Genomic DNA, 21,172 nt, shown 5'->3' on the forward strand with positions numbered 1-21,172 from the left:
TTCCTAGGGAAGGCCTGGCCAGACCACGGCCTCCTTGGGCCTCTGGCCATAGGGCCGATGTCCACCGTTACAGCTTTTCCTTCAGGGACGCTGTGGCTGAGGTGCCCCTCCTTCTCACGGCCTGGGCTGGATGCTCTTCGGCCGCTACTTGAAGGGCCCCGTCTGTCCAGCGGTGGGTGCTGCCAGGCCTTCCCTGTCCTCGGGGTCTGGATTTGCTCACTGGCCTTCCCCCAGTGGGAGCCTCCTTCCCGGGAGAAGGAGCCCTGTGCCGGGCAGGGCCAGTGCCTTAGACTTCTCCCCGACCCCCTTGCCCCGGCATACGGGTCTGAGCATGGTGCATGTTTAATGCAGCAAAGAATGCCTCTTTTGTTGTTGTTGTTTTTGATACAGTCTTCATGTTCAGAATTAGTTTTTAAGGAAACACAGATTTTTAAGAAAAGGCAGCCGCTGTTGTCCCTTGGGTTGTGCTGCTCGACAGAGAGGATTGGAAGGAGGATTTGGGATGAGGACCCCAGGCCGTTCCCCATCGGGGCCAGGAGCCAACCCTGATCCCTCAGGGATTCTGCCGGAGCCAGGCCGGTGTTTGCTGCCCTCAGAGTCTCTAGCACCCGCTGCCCCGTGCCAGGACCTGCAGGGCGGGTGGGAGCGCTCAGTCCGGTTTGTCCCGCGTCTCACGTCCCCCTTCCCCTCCACTGGTGCCAGCGTGAGAGGAAATAGGCGGCTCCGGGACTGAGAGCCTAGTTCCTCCTCCCCCTCTGCCTTATCTGGGCCCCGAGGGCAGCCTCCCTGGGGCCCGGAGCTGGCTCCAGGATAGCCTCAGCCCCCAGCACGAGCCGCCCCTCTTCTCTTTCGCCGCCAGGCCTTCACACCCGCACGCCACGCTGGGGTCCGCGCTCTTGCCGACTGCAGGAAGGCCTCCGAAGGAAGGAGCAGGTGGTGAGGCGATGGGCTGCCGTGGCCTCTCTCTCCTCCCTGTTCTCTCCTCTGGGCCGCGCCCTCCCGCCCCCAGCATGCGACATAGGGGAGAGGGTGCAGCTGGCAGGTGCCCGTGGGGGGCCACAGGCGGAAGCTGCCACTCCGGTGTGGCTTCGCCCACTGCTAACCCGGCCTCCTCCCTGGCGGCCTGGCACTCGGACACCTCAGCAGAGATACTGATGCTCCGCAGCGCCGCAGGTCTGTGACCCACCAGACGATCTGTGACCTCCAGTCGTCCAATAAAGTCCGTGTCGGTGCTCATTCCCGCATTTGTTAGTGGCGACCTTTTCTGACCCCGGGCTGATGGGGGACAGTGTGGGGCACTGTCTTTACAGCCCCGGGCTGATGGGGCTCAACAAGGGGCGCTTCCCTCGAAGGACCTGGGGTATGCCAGGCCTCCCAGGCTGCTTCTGGATGGGGCAGGGCGAGGGCAGAGGGAGGATTCCACTGTGTGAACTGAGGCAGAGGGGCCAGAGGCCCCGGCCTGGTGGGGTCATCCGTCAGTAACTGCTCAGCCAGGACCTGTTTGGAAAGAGGACTTTTTCCTTCTCCAGACCTCACTTCTGTCTCCTCAGGGTAGGGACTGGTCTAGGGTTGAACTGGCCTCGAGGTCCTCGAGCTTTGACACAAGACAGCCCCACTGAATAAACCCGTCCATCCGCTTCCAAACCTGTCCTAGCCTCCACTCTCCTGCCAGGGTCAGATTCTGAGATGCTGCTTCCTGCCCGGGACCCAGAGGTTCTTAGCAGACGGCTCTGCAAGCCGACATCCCCCAGAGCACTAGAAACGGGTCCCCGGGAGCCCCGTGCAGGGCAGTCTGCGAGCCCACGCCGGCCTCCCTCACCACTCGGCTTTGGAGCTCGCAGCTAAGCTCAGATGGGGGTCTTGGCTCCCAAGGACAAGCAGTTGGGTCGTTCTGAGAAGGACCACGCAGCCCACAAGCTTGCAGCGGAGAGTTCACCGTGGAAGGAAAGTGAGGTTCACTGAGGGCAGCGTTTGTTTGTTTTGCAGCTGTGTGAGCCCCGTGGACAGGATGTGCCGGCTGCTCTGGGGGCCCCGCTCCCATCCCCCATTTTTCCTCTCAGGAAGCCGGGAACTCCAGCCACTTCTCCTGGAAAGTCCCCATCCTAGTGTCTGTCCCGGCCGGGCCGGGAGGCGAGCTCCGCTGGGGGAACCCACCCTTCCACACTCTGGTGTCCCGTGACCGTATCAGTGCCACAAGTCCGGAACCCAGCCTGCCTCTGTGTGCTCTGGGGCTGCCCCGAGGCTCAAGCCCTCACAGCAGACGCAGATGAGGCAGCAGAGGTCCAGGTGATTGGGGGGCCCTGTGGGCCTCATGCCCAGCTGCCAGCTTGGTGTCGTCGATACAGTCCGTGTGGTGGTAGGCTTTCCTTTGTCTCTGGGGAGACCCGGCGTGGAAGGTCACGTTCGGCTCTCCATCTCACCAGCCGCCCAGGTGAGCATAGCCTGCGGACGGGAGAAGGGAGAAGAGCTACCAACACGGCGCTTGGATGGTGGGCCTGGCTGGGCAGCAGGCACCCCCAGTGCTGCCGGGCCTTTGGGTTGAAGGCCACCCAGAGCAGGTGTGGTCGACACTCAGAGCCCCTTTGAGTGGATGACCTTTCAGTGTCAAGTTGTGGATGGTACCATTCAGTGCAAACCCTCATCACTTAAACAGTTCCCTGAGGCCTCACGGGTGGGGGTAGCCGACCAAAGGACCAGGCTCCGTGGGCCTGGAGGGATCTAGGTTCCGGTCCAGCTGGGCTATCCGACGTCCCCTCACCCTGCAGTGCCGAGTGAAGAGACTTCCCTGGGTTCATGTGAAGGGCCAGGTAGGCTGTAACGTCCTGTTCGTGCCTGAAGGACTTTCCTTGGGCTGGTCACTACAGTTCATCCCAGAGGGACCCCTGCCCAGGACAAGCTGCACAATAGTGAGATGGGGCAGGCTGAGGATGGCTGGTCAGAAGGCACTGCCGGCTTCCGCCCAGCCTCGCCCACAGCCCCGGGCACTGACATTGACTTCCAGGTGTTGTGCTACGTACGACATGGTGAAGGGGACCCAGGTGTGCAGCATGGTGTGTACAGCCTGGAGCACAGATGCGCATCCCTCTCGTGGCTGAACCTCTGGTTCTGGTTTAACACGGCGCTGGCCGCTGGTGAGAGCTGAGGGATTTCATTTCTCAGGTCACACTCAGGATGAAGCCGCACTCCTGGAGCGGGGATCATGGGCTCGGCGCATGGCCTCAGTAAGCAGGAATCCCTGTTGACAACTTCCAGAGGTGCCGATGCTTCTCTGCTAATTTGGCAAATAGCGGCAGCCTCTAAATTCCTTTTTGAGTTAAGCTGGGGTAGCTTTCTCCAGCCCAGGCAGCCAATCCCGTCTGTTTCCTCACATGCCGAACGCATCCGCAAACACTAAGCATTTAATGGCACCTACCGTGTGCAGGCGCCGTGACGTGTGGAACACGGGGAGTCAGGTGGGTGATGCGTAGTGAAAGATGCAGGTCAGCCCTTCTGGTCTAGAAGCTCCCCATCGTGCTTGGGCATCAATCAGTTTGATGAGTAAGTGCATACAAGGAACAAGAAAAGTGCATGAACAATACAGGGCAGAGCAGCGGGTGGCAAGGACTGTGTAGGCGGCACAGCTCTGGTGCTCAAGAGACACAGAGCAAGAGAGACCAGGCCAGCCTGGCTGATGAATGTTTCCTGAGCACCTCTGGGTGCAGTACCTGTTCTAGGCACGATGGAGGACACAAAGACGATAACACGTGAGTCATCAAAGCCGGGTCTACCGTGAGCCACGCTGAACTGTAGGTTCTGTTCTGTTCTTTGGGCCTCCTGCCCAAGCAGCAGACACAACTAGGAAAAGCACCTCCTCCCACGCAGCCCTCTCTGCCCCTCCCCCTCTGCCCCCCCCCCCCCCAGCAATACAGTGTTACATGCAATGTGCCCCCGGCTCTTAGTCACTGTCTTAATTTCCTAAGGCAGCTGTAGCAAGTACCACAAACTGGGTGGCTTTGAACAGCAGGAATTTATTCCCATTTCCGGAGGCCAGAAGTCTAAAATCAAGTTGTTGGCGGGGCCGCGTTCGCTCTGAAGGCTCTGGGGAGAATCCTCACTTGCTTCTTCCAGCTTCTGGTGCTTGCTGGCAATCCTGAGAGTTCCTTGGCTTGTAGCTGCTTCACTGCAGCCTCTGCCTCTGTCTTCACACAGTCATCTCCTCTGTGTCTTTTCTGTGCCTGTGTCCAAATTTCCCTGTTCTTGGAAGTAAACCAGTCATTAGATTAGGACCACCCGAATCCAGTATTACCTCATTTTCCCTTAATTACATCTGCAAAGACCCTATTTCCAAATAAGGTCCCATTCACAGGTTCCATGTGGACAAGAATTTTGGGGGACACTGTTCCACCCAGTTCAGTGCCTCAGGGTCTGAGGCTGAGCTACTTGAGTGCAGAAGTGATGACTTTCATATCTCCTGTATCAGCTTCCGGGCTTTTTGGGTGCCATGTGGTACCATGTGGTCTTGGGGCCTTGTTATCATACAAAATTGGGGAAAATCACCCCACCGCTAACAACAGTCCCGGGACTTTGTACATTGCTTGTGTCCAGTGGCGGGAGCAGGACACACCACTGGTGGAGCCCCAGGGCCTGACACCTCTGGGCCATTATACACCCTTCCCCAGGGCAATGGTAGGCTCCAAATAGGTCTGATTACCCGTGTTCTGAGTGGATGCGATTCACGAGTAAGCTGAGGCAGGCAGCGTCCCATTCTGTCCTGTCCACGCCATGGCCTCTGTGTTGTCCCCTTGGGCTTGTATTTCAGCAATACCCTGTCATCCCCACACCCTGTCTGAGGAGGGGACAGGTCGGGGAGGGAGCTGGGAGGGAGGTACCTTTGTTGGACACTTACCCGGTGCCAGGGTTAGATTCCTCTCATTTGCAGCTGCCCCCAGAAATGCCCAAACCGCTTCACTTCAAATCTTAGTAAGAATGACTCTTTAGAGCAACATGTAGCACAAGATGGAGATTGAGCAGGGCTCAGAGCCGTCCTGACTGACAGGGGGCTGTGACTCCCTCCCTGGAGGGTTGCAGGGCTCTAGAGGTCTTTCTGGGGACCCACATTGCCTCCTGCTCGGAGCCCTGGCTCAGGAGTGGCCTGATGGCTTTCCCAGGTGTCTGCCCTCCCCCCGACACCCACCATCCTCTCTCTGGGCCCCTGAGGAAGATGGAAAAGGCTTCCAGAGAGTGAGACCCGCGGGCCAACTCCCAGGCGCCCGAGGGGGTGTCCCAAGGCCTCGGCCTTCTCAAGTTGGTTTTCTTATCTTGGCAAGATTGCTCTTGGCTTCTCCGTTCGTGTGTTTCTGTTTTTTCTTTTGTTTAATAGCCACCGGCTCATTTCCCGCTAAGAAGCGCTCTCGGTCCCAGAGGGCAATTTTTAGAGTAGAAAGCAGAACAGCTAACTTCTTGTCTACTGTCTCTCGGACCATCCCGAGCAGCAGAGGCTCAGCGCAACCCAGTGCTGGTCTGAGGGCTTCCTTCTACTGACCAGACAGTTGAGGGCTGTAGTTAGGCTCGGTCTGGTTGTATGGGTGGCCCTAGCATTGGAACCCTGGCCTCACTCTCTGTATAATATAAGCCACAGGCATGGCAATGGAAAACACTGCAGCACCTTGCGTAAAAAGTTTGGCAGTTTTTAAAAAAGCTGAACATAGATTTACAATACAACCCAGCATCTCCCCCCCTAGGAATGTACCCAAAGAGAAAGGGAAACATGTCCACACAAAAACGTGTACACAAATACAGCAGCTTTATTTGCCATGGCCAAAAAGTGGAAACACCCACAAAGTCCATCAGCTAGTGACTGGATAAATAAAATGCGGAATAGGCACACAATGGAATATTATACAGCAACGAAAAGGGACGACGTGCTGACACAAGCTACAACACGGATCAACCTCAAAAACATTACACTGAGTGAAAGAAGCCAGACTCAGAAGACCACATATTGCATAATTCTATTCATATGAAATTTCCAGAAGACAAATCTACAGAGACAGAAAGTAGATTAGCAGTTGCCTTCGGTTGGAGGTTGAAACAGTGGCCAATGGACACAAAGGATCTTTTTTTGGGCTGGGGAAGGGGATGGGAAGCTGTTCTAAAATTGGTTTGTTGTAATAGTTGCACAATTCTGTAAATTTACTGAAATCACTTAATTGTACACTTTATGTGGGTGAATTTTAAATTATACCATTAAATTCTACCCCAATAAAACTGTTAAGAAAATTAATGACTGGAAAATGAAACAAACAAATAAAAAATCCTTGGGCAGCAGAGGGCAGCGGCTGGAAGGGTGGGCCAACCCCTGGCTCTCCAGCCTCCTCGCTGTGTGGCTCCAGGCCAGTTACTTACTCTCTCTGTGCCTCAGTTTCCTCACCTATAAAATGAGGGTAATAATTGTACCTGCTTCATTAGGGTAGTTATAGGGAGAAAATTAATATTTGTAAAGTTCTTTGATCAGTACCTGGTACACATTATATGTGAATAATCAAAATTCCATTGAGTTGTTAGTTGTTTATTGTGCTGTAAGGAATTCTAGGATTCCTCTCTTGATCTAAGACTGAGAACCAGACCTTTGGGTAAAAAGGGAAGCCGCCGGGGGGCTCATGTGTGAGGGTGGGTCACTCTATGTCAACCTCTCGGCCTCTCTGAGCGGAGGTGTGCAGAGAGAGCGAACACAGCCTGCTCCTGCTGCCTCACGGGGTGGGGATCATGAGAGATGACACATGCAAAGCCATCGGAGACCCACTAAAGGGCCCTGGCGCTGAGGGGCCTGGTGTCTGGGGCCCCAGGGAGGTGACCAGGGTCCTAGATCTGGATGGGCCATGGAAGGTTAAGGAAGATGGAAATGGCCGGAAACGAGCTGCTGAAAAAGATGTCATTCTGATGAATATTCCTAATAACACCAGTGGGGCCGTGGCCCCAGGGAGCTCATCCCAGCAGCCCCCCACACTCCAGACCTGGTGCAGCTCTCCCAGCACCATGGAGACAAGGAAATAAACACCACTGGCTTCCCTCTCCCGGCCCCTGACCTTTTGTTCAGAGCAACTGGCGGGGCGGAGCTGGGAAGGGAAGGTCAAGGAGAGTTTTCTGGCAGCCTTGTGGCCTGACTGGACTGACTGAGGTGTCTCAGCACTCGTGCCCCTTCCTCTTTTCGCCTTGGGCCTACTCCAACTTCTCATCATCCCCTGTTCACTCCGGGCCGCAGTGGGGCAGAGGGTGTCCAGCACCCGCTTTGAAAAGAAGCCACGCCCACAAAGGCTTATACACAAATGTTCATAGCAGCGTTATTCAAAACAGCCCTCACCCCCAGCCAAAGGAAACAACCCAAATATCCATCAACTAGGCAACGGATAGACCAGCAGTTACATCCATACGGTGCAACAGTGCTCAGCAAATGGGGAGGAGACTACGAGTAGATATAATGACACAGACGGATCTCAAAACATGGTTACTACATACTGTATGAGTCCATTCATATGAAATTCTAGCAAAGGCAAAACTACAGCAGATCAACGGTTGCCAGGGGCTGGGGCTGGGTAGGGGAGAGGGAAGAATGACGCCAAGGAGACATGAGGAGACTTTCTGAGGTGACAGAAATAGTCTAAAATTTGAGTATGACTATAAAAAAAAAAACTCATTGAACTGTACCCTTAAAATGGGGAGATTTTATTGTAAATTCTACCTAAATAAAGCTGTTGAAAAAGGAACCACAATACAAAAGTAAATATACTTCTACCATTCAATTCAGCAATCATGCTCCTTAATATTTACCAAAATAAGTTGAAAACTTACATCCACACAAAAACCTGCACAGAGGTGTTTATAGCAGCTTTATTCATAGTTTCCAAAACTGGGAGCAACCAAGATGTCCCTCAGTATATGAATGGATGAATAAACAATGGTACATCCAGACAATGGAATATTATTCAGCACTAAAAATATATGAGCTATCAAGCCACGAAAAAAAAACATAACATGCCCTTAAATGCATATTGCTAAGTAAAGGAAGCCAGCCTGAAAAGATGGCTTACTCAATGATACTAACTTTATGAAATTCTGGAAAAGGTAAAACTACAGAGACAGTAAAAGGATCACTGGTTGCCAGGGGCTGGGAGGTAGGGGATGAGTAAGTGGAGCAGAGAAGATTTTTAGGGAAGTAAAAATACTGTGTATGATTCTATAATGTGGATACACGTCATCATACATTTGTCCAAACCCATGGAATGTGCAACACCAAGAGTGAACCCTGATGTAAACTATGGACTTTGGATAACAATGATGTATCAGTGTAGGTTCATCCGTTTTAACAAATGCGCTTTCTGGTGGAGGATGTTGATCGTGGGGGAAGCTGGGAGTGTTCGCGGACAGCAGGTACATGGGACTCTGCATTTTCTGTTCAATTTTACTCTTCGCTGCTTTTATAACATATAAACATAAAATCTATTTTTTAAAAAGGAGCCACAGTGAGGAAGTTCCTTAGCCCAGAAGATACTCAGCACACCAGGAGGCCAGCCCTGCTTCACCAGACCATGCCCTATTTTCAGTGAGCTCCCTGCATAGCCTTCAGGTGCCCTGGGCTCCAGCTGGGGCTCAGCAAACATTTGGTGGTGGAAGGAGTTTCTGGTCCAGCAGATGGGCAAAACGGAGGGAAGGAGCAGGGGGCACCTGATGAAACGGAGGACCTGCCCCCGAGTCCTCTGGGGAAATGAAAGGTCCAAATCCTCAAGTCCTGGAAACCCCAGGCATTGACTGGCCTTGGTTCATTGAAAACTTCTCTCACCTCCACTGCATGATTTCCAACTTTCCTTTTTCTTTCCTGTAGTTGCCCTGTGCTGTCCTGGGCAGGCAGATGCAGAGGACTTATTGCAAGGTGGTACCTTTTGGGGGTAGGTGAGATGGCCTCCACAGATCCATGGATTCCCTCTTCCCTTCCCTCGTGGAACAAGGCTGAGGGCCTCAGGATCAGGAAAACACACCCAGGTTGCTCCCAAAGGCCTCATCAAGCTCCAGGGGCTTGGGATACAAGGGCTCTGAAGAGAACGAGCCTTCCTGGGAGGAGACCCAATGGTCCACCTGGACCCCTGGAGCAGCTTTGAAGTCTCAGTGCTGCCAAAGCTGTCCATCAGCTCTCCCTTTGGATTGGAAAGTGCACAGATCCTTGCTTACTGGGAATAAGGAAGTGCTGTTGCAGGGTTCTCAGGGGCTAGAGAGCCGAAGACTGCTCACGCAGCCCTGTTAGAGCAGCAGATCGGGATCCTGGTGTGGGGCAGGGGCTCATCCGGCTGCAGGCTTTGATCAGAGATGGGGGAGTTGTTCTGTGTTGTCCCATGGTGACATGAGAATAGACACCCTGCATGGTTACCTGCTAGGAGCTTTACACTCGGCACCTCATTTCTTCTTAATCTAAGCCTAAAGCGTTATTAGTGCTAATAAATGAGAAGCAGTCCTGCTGATTCACCTCCCTATTCTTGAAGTAACTTTTTTCTTGACATTGGTGCCTTTGGGCTGGGCTTGAGGAGGACCCCCTTCAACCTGAGGTTCAAGGGTTCCAAGTTTAGGGAGGGAAGAGGAGGGATCCCAGAGCCTGAATCCAAGAACTGGGGCTCCAGGCTCATGTGGAGAACAGGATAGCAGACCAACCATAATAAAGACAGAGCTGGGAGACAAGCTCTCCAGCCAGCTCCCCCAGCCTGCCCCTCCCCCTCCTCCCCCTCGGGGGCTTCATCTTCACCTGCCACTCAAAGGTAATCCTTCCTGGGCCTGGTCTTTGGAGGGACTTAGCTCATTGATAATTATTTCTGTTTCTTCTACGAATATTCATCTGCACAGGTTTTTGTAATTTTTTTAAGTTAATTATGTTTTAATAGATCTTTATTGGAGTATAATTGCTTCACAATACTGTGTTAGTTTCTGTTGTAGAACAAAGTGAATCAGCCATAGGCATACATATATCCCCATATCCCCTCCCTCTTGAGCCTCCCTCCCACCCTCCCTATCCCACCCCTCTAGGTCATCGCAAAGCCCCGAGCTGATCTCCCTGTGCAGCTATCGGTTGGTAGTGTATATATGTCCATGCCACTCTCTCACTTCGTCCCAGCTTACCCTTCCCCCTCCCCGTGTCCTCAAGTCCATTCTCTATGTCTGCGTCTTTATTCCTGCTCTGCCACTAGGTTCATCAGTACCTTTTTTTTGTTTTTAGATTCCATATATAGGTGTTAGCATATGGTATTTGTTTTTCTCTTTCTGACTTACTTCACTCTGTATGACAGACTCTAGGTCCATCCACCTCACTACAAATAACTCAACTTCCTTTCTTTTTATGGCTGAGTAATATTCCATTGTGTATACGTGCCACATCTTCTTTATCCATACATCTGTCAATGGACGCTTAGGTTGCTTCCATGTCCTGGCTATTGTAAATAGTGCTGCAAAGAACATTGTGGTGCATGACTGTTTTTGAATTATGATTTTCTCAGGGTATATGCCCAGTAGTGGGATTGCTGGGTCATATGGTAGTTCTATTTTTAGTTTTTTAAGGAACCTCCATACTGTTCTCCATAGTGGCTGTACCAATTCACATTCCCACCAACAGTGCAGGAGGATTCCCTTTTCACCACACCCTTTCCAGCATTTAATGTTTCTAGATTTTTTTGATAATGGCCATTCTGACCGGTGTGAGGTAAGAAAGGCCTCATTGTAATTTTGATTTGCATTTCTCTAATAATTAGTGATGTTGAGCATCTTTTCCTGTGCCTCTTGGCCATCCATATGTCTTCTCTGGTGAATTGTCTATTTAGGTCTTCTGCCCATTTTTTAATTGGATTGTTTGTCTTTTTGATATTGAGCTCCATGAGCTGTTTGTATATTTTGGAGATTAATCCTTAGTCCATTGTTTCATTTGCAAATATTTTCACCCATTCTGAGGGTTGTCTTTTCATCTTGTTTATGGTTTCCTTTGCTGTGCAAAAACTTTGAAGTTTCATTAAGTCCCATTTGTTTATTTTTGTTTTTATTTCCATTACTCTAGGAGGTGGGGCAAAAAAGATCTTGCTGTGGTTTATGTCAAAGAGTGTTTTTCCTATGTTTTCCTCTAAGAGTTTTATAGTGTCTAGTCTTACATTTAGGTCTCTAATCCATTTTGACTTTATTTTTGTGTATGGTGTTAGGGATTGTTCTAACTTCATTCTTTTACATGTAGGTGTCCAGTTTTCCCAGCACCACTTATTGAAGAGGCTGTCTTTTCTCCACTGTATGTTCTTGCCTCCTTTGTTGTAAATTAGGTGATCATATGTGCGTGGATTATCTCTGGGCTTTCTATCCTGTACCATTGATCTATATTTCTGTTTTTGTGCCAGTACCATACTGTCTTGATTGCTGTAGCTTTGTAGTATAATTTGAAGTCAGGGAGCCTGATTGCTCCAGCTCCATTTTTCTTTCTCAAGATTACTTTGGCTATTCAGGGTCTTTTGTGTTTCCATATGAATTGCAAAATTTTTTGTTCTAATTCTGTGAAGAATGTCACTGGTAGTTTGATAGGGATTGCAGTGAATCTGTAGATTGCTTTGGGTAGTATATTCATTTTCACAATATTGATTCTTCCACTCCAAGAACATGGTATATTTCTCCATCTGTTTATGTCATCTTTGATTTCTTTCATCAGTGTTTTATAGTTTTCTGAGTACAAGTCTTTTGCCTCCTTAGGTAGGTTTATTCCTAGGTATTTTATTCTTTATGTTGCGATGGTAAATGGGATTGTTTCCCTAATTTCTCTTTCTGATTTTTCGTTGCTAGTGTATAGGAATACCAAAGATCTCTGTGCATTAATTTTGTATCCTGCAACCTTACCAAATTCACTGATTAGTTCTAGTAGTTTTCTGGTGGCTTCCTTAGGATTTTCTATGTATAGTATCATGTCATCTGCAAACAGTGACAGTTTCACTTCTTCTTTTCCAATTTGAATTCCTTTTATTTCTTTTTCTTCTCTGATTGCTGTGGACTTCCAAAACTATGTTCAATAAGAGTGGCAAGAGTGGACATCCTTGTCATATTCCTGATCTTAGTGGAAATGCTTTCAGTTTTGCACGATTGAGTATGTTGTTTGCTGTGGGTTTGTCATATAAGACCTTTATTATGTTGAAATAGGTTCCCTCTATGCCCATTTTTTGGAGAGTTTTTATTATAAATGGGTGTTGAATTTTGTCAAAAGCTTTTTCAGCATCTATTGAGATGATCATATGGTTTTTATTCATTAATTTGTTAATATGGTGTATCACATTGATTGATTTGTGCATTCAAGAATCCTAGCATCCCTGGGGTAAATCCCACTTGATCATGGTGTATAATCCTTTTAATATGTTGTTGAATTCTGTTTGCTAGTATTTTGTTCAGGATTTTTGCATCTATGTTTATCAGTGATACTGGTCTATAATTTTCTTTTTTTGTGATATCTTTTTCTGGCTTTGGTATCAGGGTGATAGTGGCTTTGTAGAATGAAATTGGAAGTGTTCCTCCCTCTGCAATTTTTTGGAAGAGTTTGCGAAGGATGGGCGTTAGCTCTTCTCTAAATGTTTCATAGAATTCGCCATCTGGTCCTGGACTTTTGTTTATTGGTAAATTTTTAATTACAGTTTCAATTTCATTACTTGTGATAGGTCTGTTTATATTTTCTAATTCTTCCTGGTTCAGTCTTGGAAAATTGTACCTTTCCAAGAATTTGTCCATTTCTTTGTGGTTGTCCATTTTATCGGCATATAGTTGTTTGTAGTAGTCTCTGATGATCCTTTGTATTTGTGCTGCGTCAGTTGTGATTTCTCTTTTTTCATTTCTAATTTTATTGATTTGCGTCCTCTCCCTTTTTTTCTTGATGAGTCTGGCTAAGGGTTTATCAATTTTGTTTATCTTCTCAAAGAACCAGCTTTTAGCTTTATTGGTCTTTGCTATTGTTTTCTTTGTTTCTATTTCATTTATTTCTGCTCTGATCTTTATGATTTTATGTATTGAGGTGCTTCTATGTTGGGTGTATAAACATTTATAATTGTTACATCTTCTTGGATTGATCCCTTGATCATTATGTAGTGCCCTTCCTTATCTCTTGTAGCAGTATTTATTTTAAAGTCTATTTTATCTGATATGAGTATTGCTCCAGCTTTCTTCTGATTTCCATTTCCATGGAATATCTTTTTCCATCCCTTCACTTTCAGTCTGTATGTGTCCCTAGGTCTTAAGTGGGTCTCTTGTAGATAGCATATATATGGGTCTTGTTTTTGTATCCATTCAGCCAGTCTGTATCTTTTGGTTGGTGCTGAGATGAAGACCTCCAGGAGACCTCACTCCGATGAATATTCCCTGGGGTCTGAGGATCTGTTAGTCCACTGGTTCCGACTTGGAGCTCCCACCGCAGGAGCTTTGGCCCCACCACCGGCTCATGAACCAAGATCCCACAAGCCACGTTGGCCAATAAAAAAAAAAAAGGAGAAAAATAACAAAGTAAAAAAATAAAATTAGACTAGGAAACTAACAGATATGTTAAAATATATATAAAAATAAAAATATTGATGAAATAACAACCAGAAGGTGAAACAGAACCACAATAGTAAAAAAGAGGAGGAAAAAAAAAGTGGAAAAGGCCTTGGCTGTGGAGGGCGGGGCCTAAGCAGGGGCGAGGTTTGGGTGGCGAGCTGAGTGGGGGCCTGTACTTAGAACCCACAGGGCTGGAAAAGGCCCTGGGAGGGGGGTGTTGCAGGGTGGGGCTTAGGCTCAACAGAACAGCAGGGGCCCAGGCGTTCCTCCTGGTCTCAGAGGGTGGGGGACCCCACCTGGGTGCCCAGCAGGCTCCCTAGGCCTTAGTGGATGTGGCAACCCCCCTCCACTCCTCTCCTGCTCCTCCCATCCTGGAGGACCCCTCCCGCCTGCCTCTCCTGGCCTCCCTCCTATGCCCCCAGGACCAACCCAGCCCAGAGGGGACCTCTGAGGGCCTAGGCTGGAGAGCAGGGCAGACTTCCTTGGCTGAATGGGCAGGGGAATCGCCGGGCAAGCTCACCCCTGATCCAAGACCACGAGGGTCCCTCCAGGTGTGGGAACCCCTCCCCCTCTCAGCCACCCCTCAAGGGCGCTGGTCTTGTCCAGCCTCCACTTCTCCTCCCCACTCAGTCCCCCGACGTCTTACCAGTTTGCTTGGGGGTTCTTCCCGTCTACTTGGGCGTTGGGGTTCCCCATCAGTGACCAGCAGGTGCCCTACTTGTGGGGAGACGCTAACTCCATGTCTTCCCACACTGCCATCTTGACTCTGCCCCCTCAAATTAGTTTTGATCCTTTATATTTTTCTAGAAAATTGTCTACTCCATCCAGATTTCAAATACATAACATACTCTCTTATAACTTTAAAAGTTATCAACATGTTTGTGGTTATAGTCTAATTTTCATTTCTAGGGTTTTTCTCTCTCTTTTTTTAATTGGTTATATTCATCAGAAATTTATCCTCTTCATCTTTTCAAAGAACCAGTTTTGGGTTTTAAAGATCTGTTTTACTATTTTTTCCATCTAATTCATTCATTTCTATTTTAACTTTATCCATTTCTCCTTTCAGTTTTTTTAAATCACATTTTTAATTTATTTTCCTTTTAGTTGTTAATTTTAAAAACACTTAAGCTACAGAATTTCCTCTAGAAGAGTTTTGGCCCCCTCCCACAGATTTTATCACATAATGTTCTCATTTTAGTTAATTTTCAAGAAGTTAAATTTGTAGTTTTAGTTCCTGTTTAAAACTGAAAAACTATTTTACATACTAGTAGTGTTGGTATGTTTGTGCTTTTGTTTCGAAGTTTTAGAAACTTGTTTCCAAGTTTCCAATCTCTTTGTAATTCATTTCTAGTCTTATCACATTATGATCTGAGAATGGGAATCTAAATGACTGCTATTTCTGTAATTTAAAAATCTTCCTTGGCATCTAGTATATAACCAAATTTTAAATGTTCAACAGATATTTTAAAATATTTATTCTATTTGTGGAACATATATATATGTATATATATATACATATATATATATAAAATTTTGAAAGTATTAATTATGTTTTTCAGAATTCTGTATCCCTATTTACTCTGGATGCACTTGACCCTGAGGGGGGATTGTAAAACTCCCACTGTCACGATGGTTTTGTGCAGTTCTGGGAATTGTTTAATGTCAGTTGTGGTTGAGGGTCCCCAGCCGCCTCTAGCCTGGTCTCAGAGAGGCTGAGAGCTCCTATGAGGATATGACCTCACCTTAGCCAAAGGAGCTCATGATCCTGGGCTTGCCTGGCTTCTGTCTCTGGATTTATGTTCCAAGCATGCTTTTTTGTGGCTTAAGCTATTGTCTTTACAGAGGTGCTTGGCCTCATGGGCATGGGCATCAGGGTGGGCACTGACAGGTTTACCCTTCAGCTAAGAGAGCAAAGGGTCCAACCCACAAACAAGGGTTTCCATGCCAAGTTGGCAGGCTCTACCTGCTATGGAACAGGTGCCCTGGAACACCTGTGCCTCTTGGATGGCAATCGGTTCTCTCTGGGCTCCTGCCAATTGGACCAGCAGGAATTGGTGATCTGTTTTTCCTGTGGCAAGGCAGGCCCAGACATAGCTCTTTTCAGCAAGCCCAACCTCTCAGGCTCTTGGAAAACAGGTGCTTTTCAAGACCCCAGCATTTATGAGGTTTATTCCTGTCTCCTTCGTGGTCAGGACTGAGGGAGAAGGCCAAGGAGGAGAGACATTGACTATTTGGGGCCACATGGGTGAGATTCAGAGAACTCCTCAAAAAACTCTTGATTTGAAGGATGGGGAAATTCACTGTATTGCAGAGGGCAGAGGTGGGAACTGGAGGATGTGACAAAGGCTGAAGAGTGGTTTCCCTTGGGGCAGCAGAGTGGGTGAGGGCAAGGAGTCAGACACCCTGAACAGAGTGGGCAGATGAGCCAATGAGAGTCAAGAGAGCACTTGGTGAAAGACTGAAAGCTTCCCGCTAAGTCAGGAACAAGACAGGATGCTCACTTGCACTACTTCTTTTCAGCCTTGTCCTGGAAGTTCTAGTCAGAACAATTAGGCAAGAAAAAGAAATAAAGCAAATCCAAATTGGAAAAGAAGCAGTAAAACTATATTTGCAGATGACATGATCTTATATATAAAATAGCCTAAAGAATCCACCAAAAAAACTATCATAGCTAAAAAATGAATTCAGCAAAGTTGAAAGATAAAAGATTAATATACAAAAATCAGTTGTATTTCTATATACAATCTGAAAAGGAAATTAAGAAAATAATTCCGTAGATGATAACATTGAAAACAATAAAATACTGAGAAATAAATTTAACCAAGGAAGTGCAAGACTTGTACACAAAAACTATAAGACATTGCTGAAAAAAATAAAAGAAGATGGAAATAATAAATGGAAAAACGTCCCATGTCCATGGATTAGAAGACAATATTGTTAAGATGGTAATACTCACCAAGTATTTACAGATTCAATGATTGTTTTTTATATATATTTACAGATTCAATATATATATATTGAATATATATATATTCAGATTGAATATATATATTCTATATATATATATTATATATTTACAGATTCAATGATTGTTTTTATAAAAATGGAAACACTAACCCTAAAATTCATATGGAATTCCAAGGGACCCTGAATAGCTAATGCAATTTTGAAAAATAAGAACAACGTTGGAGGACTCACACTCCCTGATTTCAAAACTTACTGCAAAGCTACAATAATCAAAATAGTATGGTACTGGGACAAAAATAGACATATAGATCAATGGAATGGACTGAGAGACAAGAAATAAACCCATATATCTATGGTCATTTGGTTTTTGATAAGGGTGCCAAGACCATTCAATTTAGAAAGAACAGTCCTTTCAACAAATGGTGCCAGAGAGGCTATCCACATGCAAATGCATGATGTTGGACCCTACCTCACACCATGTACAAAAATTAACTCAAAATGGATCAAAATCCTAAATATAAGAGCTAAATCTGTAAAACTCTTGGAAAAAAATGTACGGATTGATCTTCATGACCTTGGATTTGGTCATGGATTCTTAGATATGCCACCAAAAGCACAAGCAGCAAAAGAAAAAATAAATTGAACTTCATCAAAATTTAAAACATTTGTGCTTCAAAGGATACCATCAAGAGAGTAAAAAGTCAGACTTCCCTGGTGGCGCGGTGGTTGAGAGTTCGCCTGCCAATGCAAGGGACACGGGTTCGTGTCCCGGTCCGGGAAGATCCCACATGCTGTGGAGCAGCTGGGCCCGTGAGCTATGGCCGCTGAGCCTGCGCGTCCCCAACAGGAGAGGCCACAACAGTGAGAGGCCCGCGTACCGCAAAAAAAAAAAGAGAGAATAAAAAGTCAACTCAGAGAATGGTAGAAAGTATTTGCCAACTATCTGATAATGGTCTAGTATCCAGGTTATATATAGAACTTTTACAACTCAAAAATAAAATAACTCAATTTTAAAACTCACAAAGAACTTCAATAAGCATTTCTCCAAAAAAGATGCACCAATGGTCAAGTGCATGAAAATATGTTCCACGTCATTAGCCAGCCGGAAAATGCAAAGCAGAACCACAATGACGTACCATTTCATACTCACTAGTATGGCTATACTTTTTTAAAAAATTGGAATATAACAAGTGTTGATGAAGATATGGAGAAATTTGAACCATCATAAACTGTGGGTGGGAATGTAAAATGGTGCCCTGCTGTCAAAAAAAAGTTTGGTTGTTCTAAGAAGTTAAAACGCAGAATTAGCCTAAGATCCAGCAATTCTACTCCTAGGTATACGCCCCCCATATTGAAAACAGATTTTCAAACAAAACTTGTACAAGCATGTTCAGAGTGGCACCACTCACAATAGCTAAAAGATAGAAAACAACCCAAGTGTCCATCAGCTGTTGAATGAAAACCAAAATATACACTGTGTGTATATCCACACAATGGAATATTATTCAGCCATAAAAATCTCAGCACATGAAATACTGATACATGCTCCAGGATGGAAGACCCTTGAAAACATTAAGCTGAGCAGAAGAAACTAGACACAAAAGACCACATGTTATATGGTACCATTTATGTTCTATACCCAGAACAGGAAAATTCAAAGAGACAGAAAGCAGATTTGAGGCTACCAGGGGCTGGGGACAGGGGGAATAGAGAATCACTACTTAATCAGTATGGGCTTTCCTTTCAGGGTGATGAAACCTTCTGAAAGTAGATGCTGGTAATGATTACACAACATTGTGAATGTATGAAATGCCACAGAATTGTACACTTTAAAATGGTAAATTTTACATCGTGTGTATTTTACAACACACACACACACACACACGCACGCACAAGTGTATCTAGGACATGATGGGGAACAAGCCCAGCAAGGAAGGTGGCCTTGCCCTGCCAGGCCAAGAGGCCCAGGAGTCACCAGATGATGGGGAACAGGGGGTGATGTGAAACCTGGGGGGCAGTGGAGGATGGAAGGCAGCATGCTTGCACAGCTGATGCTGATTCGGGTTGAGAGAGGCTGCTGGGAGTGCAGGCCTCCCAGGTTGAAGAAGCCCGTGTGTGTTTGCATGTTTCCTGGGAATGATAAGGGCTGCGACTTCTCTTTCATGGCTGCATCTAAACTGAAGACAAGCTCTCCCCTGGTTTGGCAGGAAACATTTGAAACTATTGCCAAGACATCTGTTTCATTTTCTTTGGCAACAAAATCCATCCTGAGAGATAGACTCAAGGCTTATGACTGGGAGCATCCCTAATTCTTTCTCCTCTTCTCCCACAGGAGTTTAAGTAGAAGCTCCCAAGCTCGTGTTTAGAGAGGGTCAAACCGGAGGCGGCTGAGCTGCAGAGAATCCAGCATTTGGAGAGGGAAATGAGCAAAAGTGAGGCGGGCAGGAGAGCAGGCAGCACGACCAGGCGGCGCCCGAGAATGTCCTGACAGTCCGGAGTCTGGGAGCAGAGTCCCTCTTAGGGGACGGGGGTGGAGGAGACCCCTGTTCTCTGTGACCTGCTCTGCTTCTGAAGTGGAGAAATTGGGGGACTCGTTCCAGGAGAGCGAGCATGGGCTTTGGCATCAGACAAACTGGGTTTGAATCCAGTTTGCTTACTCTCTGCATGACCTTGACCTTACTCCCTGTGTTCTCATCTGTAAAAGGGAGAAATGATATCTACCTCATAAGTGTGTTGCTGGGATTAAGTGAGGGGATGCACGTGAACCGTGGCGCAGAGTGTAGCACACTGGAGGGGCTCAATAAATGCTTCTGAATCCTCCAGAGAATTGAGATGAAGAGGCCCTCCAGCCCGGCCTGCATGTCTCTGTGCCTCAGTCTCCGTGTCTTGAACGTGAGGGGGCCTGGAACTGACTTTCTGTGATTTTATGACTAAGAACTGCAGATCCAGGGCTGTCTCTGGGGATTGTTTAAAAGTAGCGTGGCTTGTACACAAGCTGAGAGAAGCAGGGTGCAGGGTATAGACTGAAAAGCTATTGATTCCTCAGCTGAGAGTCAAGCCATTACATGACCACTGGGGGTACCAGTGACAGCTCCTCTCAGGCCATCCCCGAGGCAACAAGACCCAGTCCCACTCTGGGCCAGCCCCAGCTACACTCCTGCCCTCCAACATGCTCCCTGAGTTTCTCGGACCTGTAAAGTCTGGTGAATTATTTAAACATCTAAACATCAGCAAAGCCAGTGGCAGTCAATTGTCATGAAGAGACTGCAAGTCCCACTCATTTAGGAAGTTTAGCACCTTCTGAGGCCGGGGGCCTTGGAGGGCCCTCTGGGGAGCAATATATTCAGTTACTACTGAGTTGCCAGCACCCTTCCACCCAGCACAAGCCCACCGTGCATCACATGCCACTGTCTCCATTTTAGGGAGATGAGGCTATTTGTCTGAGGAGGTTGCATGGCTGGGAAGTGGCTGAGCTGGGGTTTGAACCCATCTCTGTGCTGCCACGTAGACCTGGGTTCCTGTTAACTAACTAACTCAGTCTACTGAGTGGACCAAGCACGGCGACTCCGCAGTTTTTTTTAAACAGCTTTATTGAGAAATAATTCACACGCTGCCTAATTCACCCATTTAAAGTGTACAGTTGAGTGGTTTTCATTACATTCACAGAGTGGCTCAACCACCTCCACAATCTATTTCAAAACATTTTCAGCACCTAAGAAACCCCATAGCCCTTAGCTATCACAGTCCAATCCCCACAGCCCCTCCAGCCCTAAGCAATCATTAAGCTATTTTCTGTCTATATTTACCCATTCTGGGCATTTAATATCAGTGGAATACAAATATATGGCTTTTTATTGCTTGCTTCTTCCCACTAGCATAATGTTTTCTGAACTCATCTGTGTTGTAGCATGTATCATGCTACTTCATTCCTTTTAATGGCCAAATAATATTCCATTGTATGGTTATATCACAGTTCATCTCTTCATCAGTTAATGGACTTTTGGGTTGTTTCTACCTTTTGGCTATTCTGAATAATGTTTCTATGAAGATTCATGTACAAGTTTTTGTACAGACATGCTTTTATTTTTCTTGGGTGTATACCTAGGAGTAGAATTGCTGGATCATATGGTAATTCTATGTTTAACTTCTTGAGAAACTGCCAGTCTGTTTTCCAAAGTAGTTGCAACATTTCACAATCTTGCCAGCAGTGTATGAAGGTTCTGCTTTCTCCACAGCCTCCCCAAAACTTGTTAATATCTGTCTTTTTGACTATAGCCATCCTCATGAATATGAAGTGATATCTCATTATAGTTTTGTCTTGTATTTCCCTGATAACTAATGATACCAAGCATCTTTTCTTGTGCTTATTGGCCATTTTATATCTTCTTTCAATAAATGTCTATTCAGACCTTTTGCCCATTTTTATTGGGTTTTATATTTTTTATTATTGAGTCCTAAGAGTTCTTTATATATTCTAGATACAAGTCCCTTGCTAATGAGTTGCAAATATTTTCTTTCATTTGGTGGGCTATCTTTTCTCTTCTTTCATTGTGTCCTTTGAAGCATAACAGTTTTAAGGTTTTATGAAATCCAACTTATCTAGTTTTTCTTTGGCAGTTTATACTTTTGGTGTCATGGACTTCCCAGCTTT

At 46.6% G+C, this 21,172-nt stretch overlaps 1 protein-coding gene across 1 annotated transcript in view; it reads left to right on the forward strand.

Annotated features, from left to right (window-relative positions):
• The window catches only part of HS1BP3 (HCLS1 binding protein 3), a 54,973-nt gene extending 34,499 nt beyond the window's left edge, over positions 1-20,474 (forward strand). The window contains exon 7 of the mRNA XM_027113748.1: positions 18,854-20,474. Coding sequence (XP_026969549.1) covers positions 18,854-18,887 — 34 coding nt within the window. The 3' untranslated portion in view covers positions 18,888-20,474. The remainder of the gene's footprint in view (positions 1-18,853) is intronic.
• The last annotated feature ends 698 nt before the right edge of the window (positions 20,475-21,172 follow it).

This window comes from Aethalodelphis obliquidens, unplaced genomic scaffold, assembly GCF_003676395.1.
Source record: "Aethalodelphis obliquidens isolate GAN/ISIS:26980383/991018 unplaced genomic scaffold, ASM367639v1 scaffold12, whole genome shotgun sequence".
In the NCBI taxonomy this organism is placed as follows: Eukaryota; Metazoa; Chordata; class Mammalia; order Artiodactyla; family Delphinidae; genus Aethalodelphis; species Aethalodelphis obliquidens.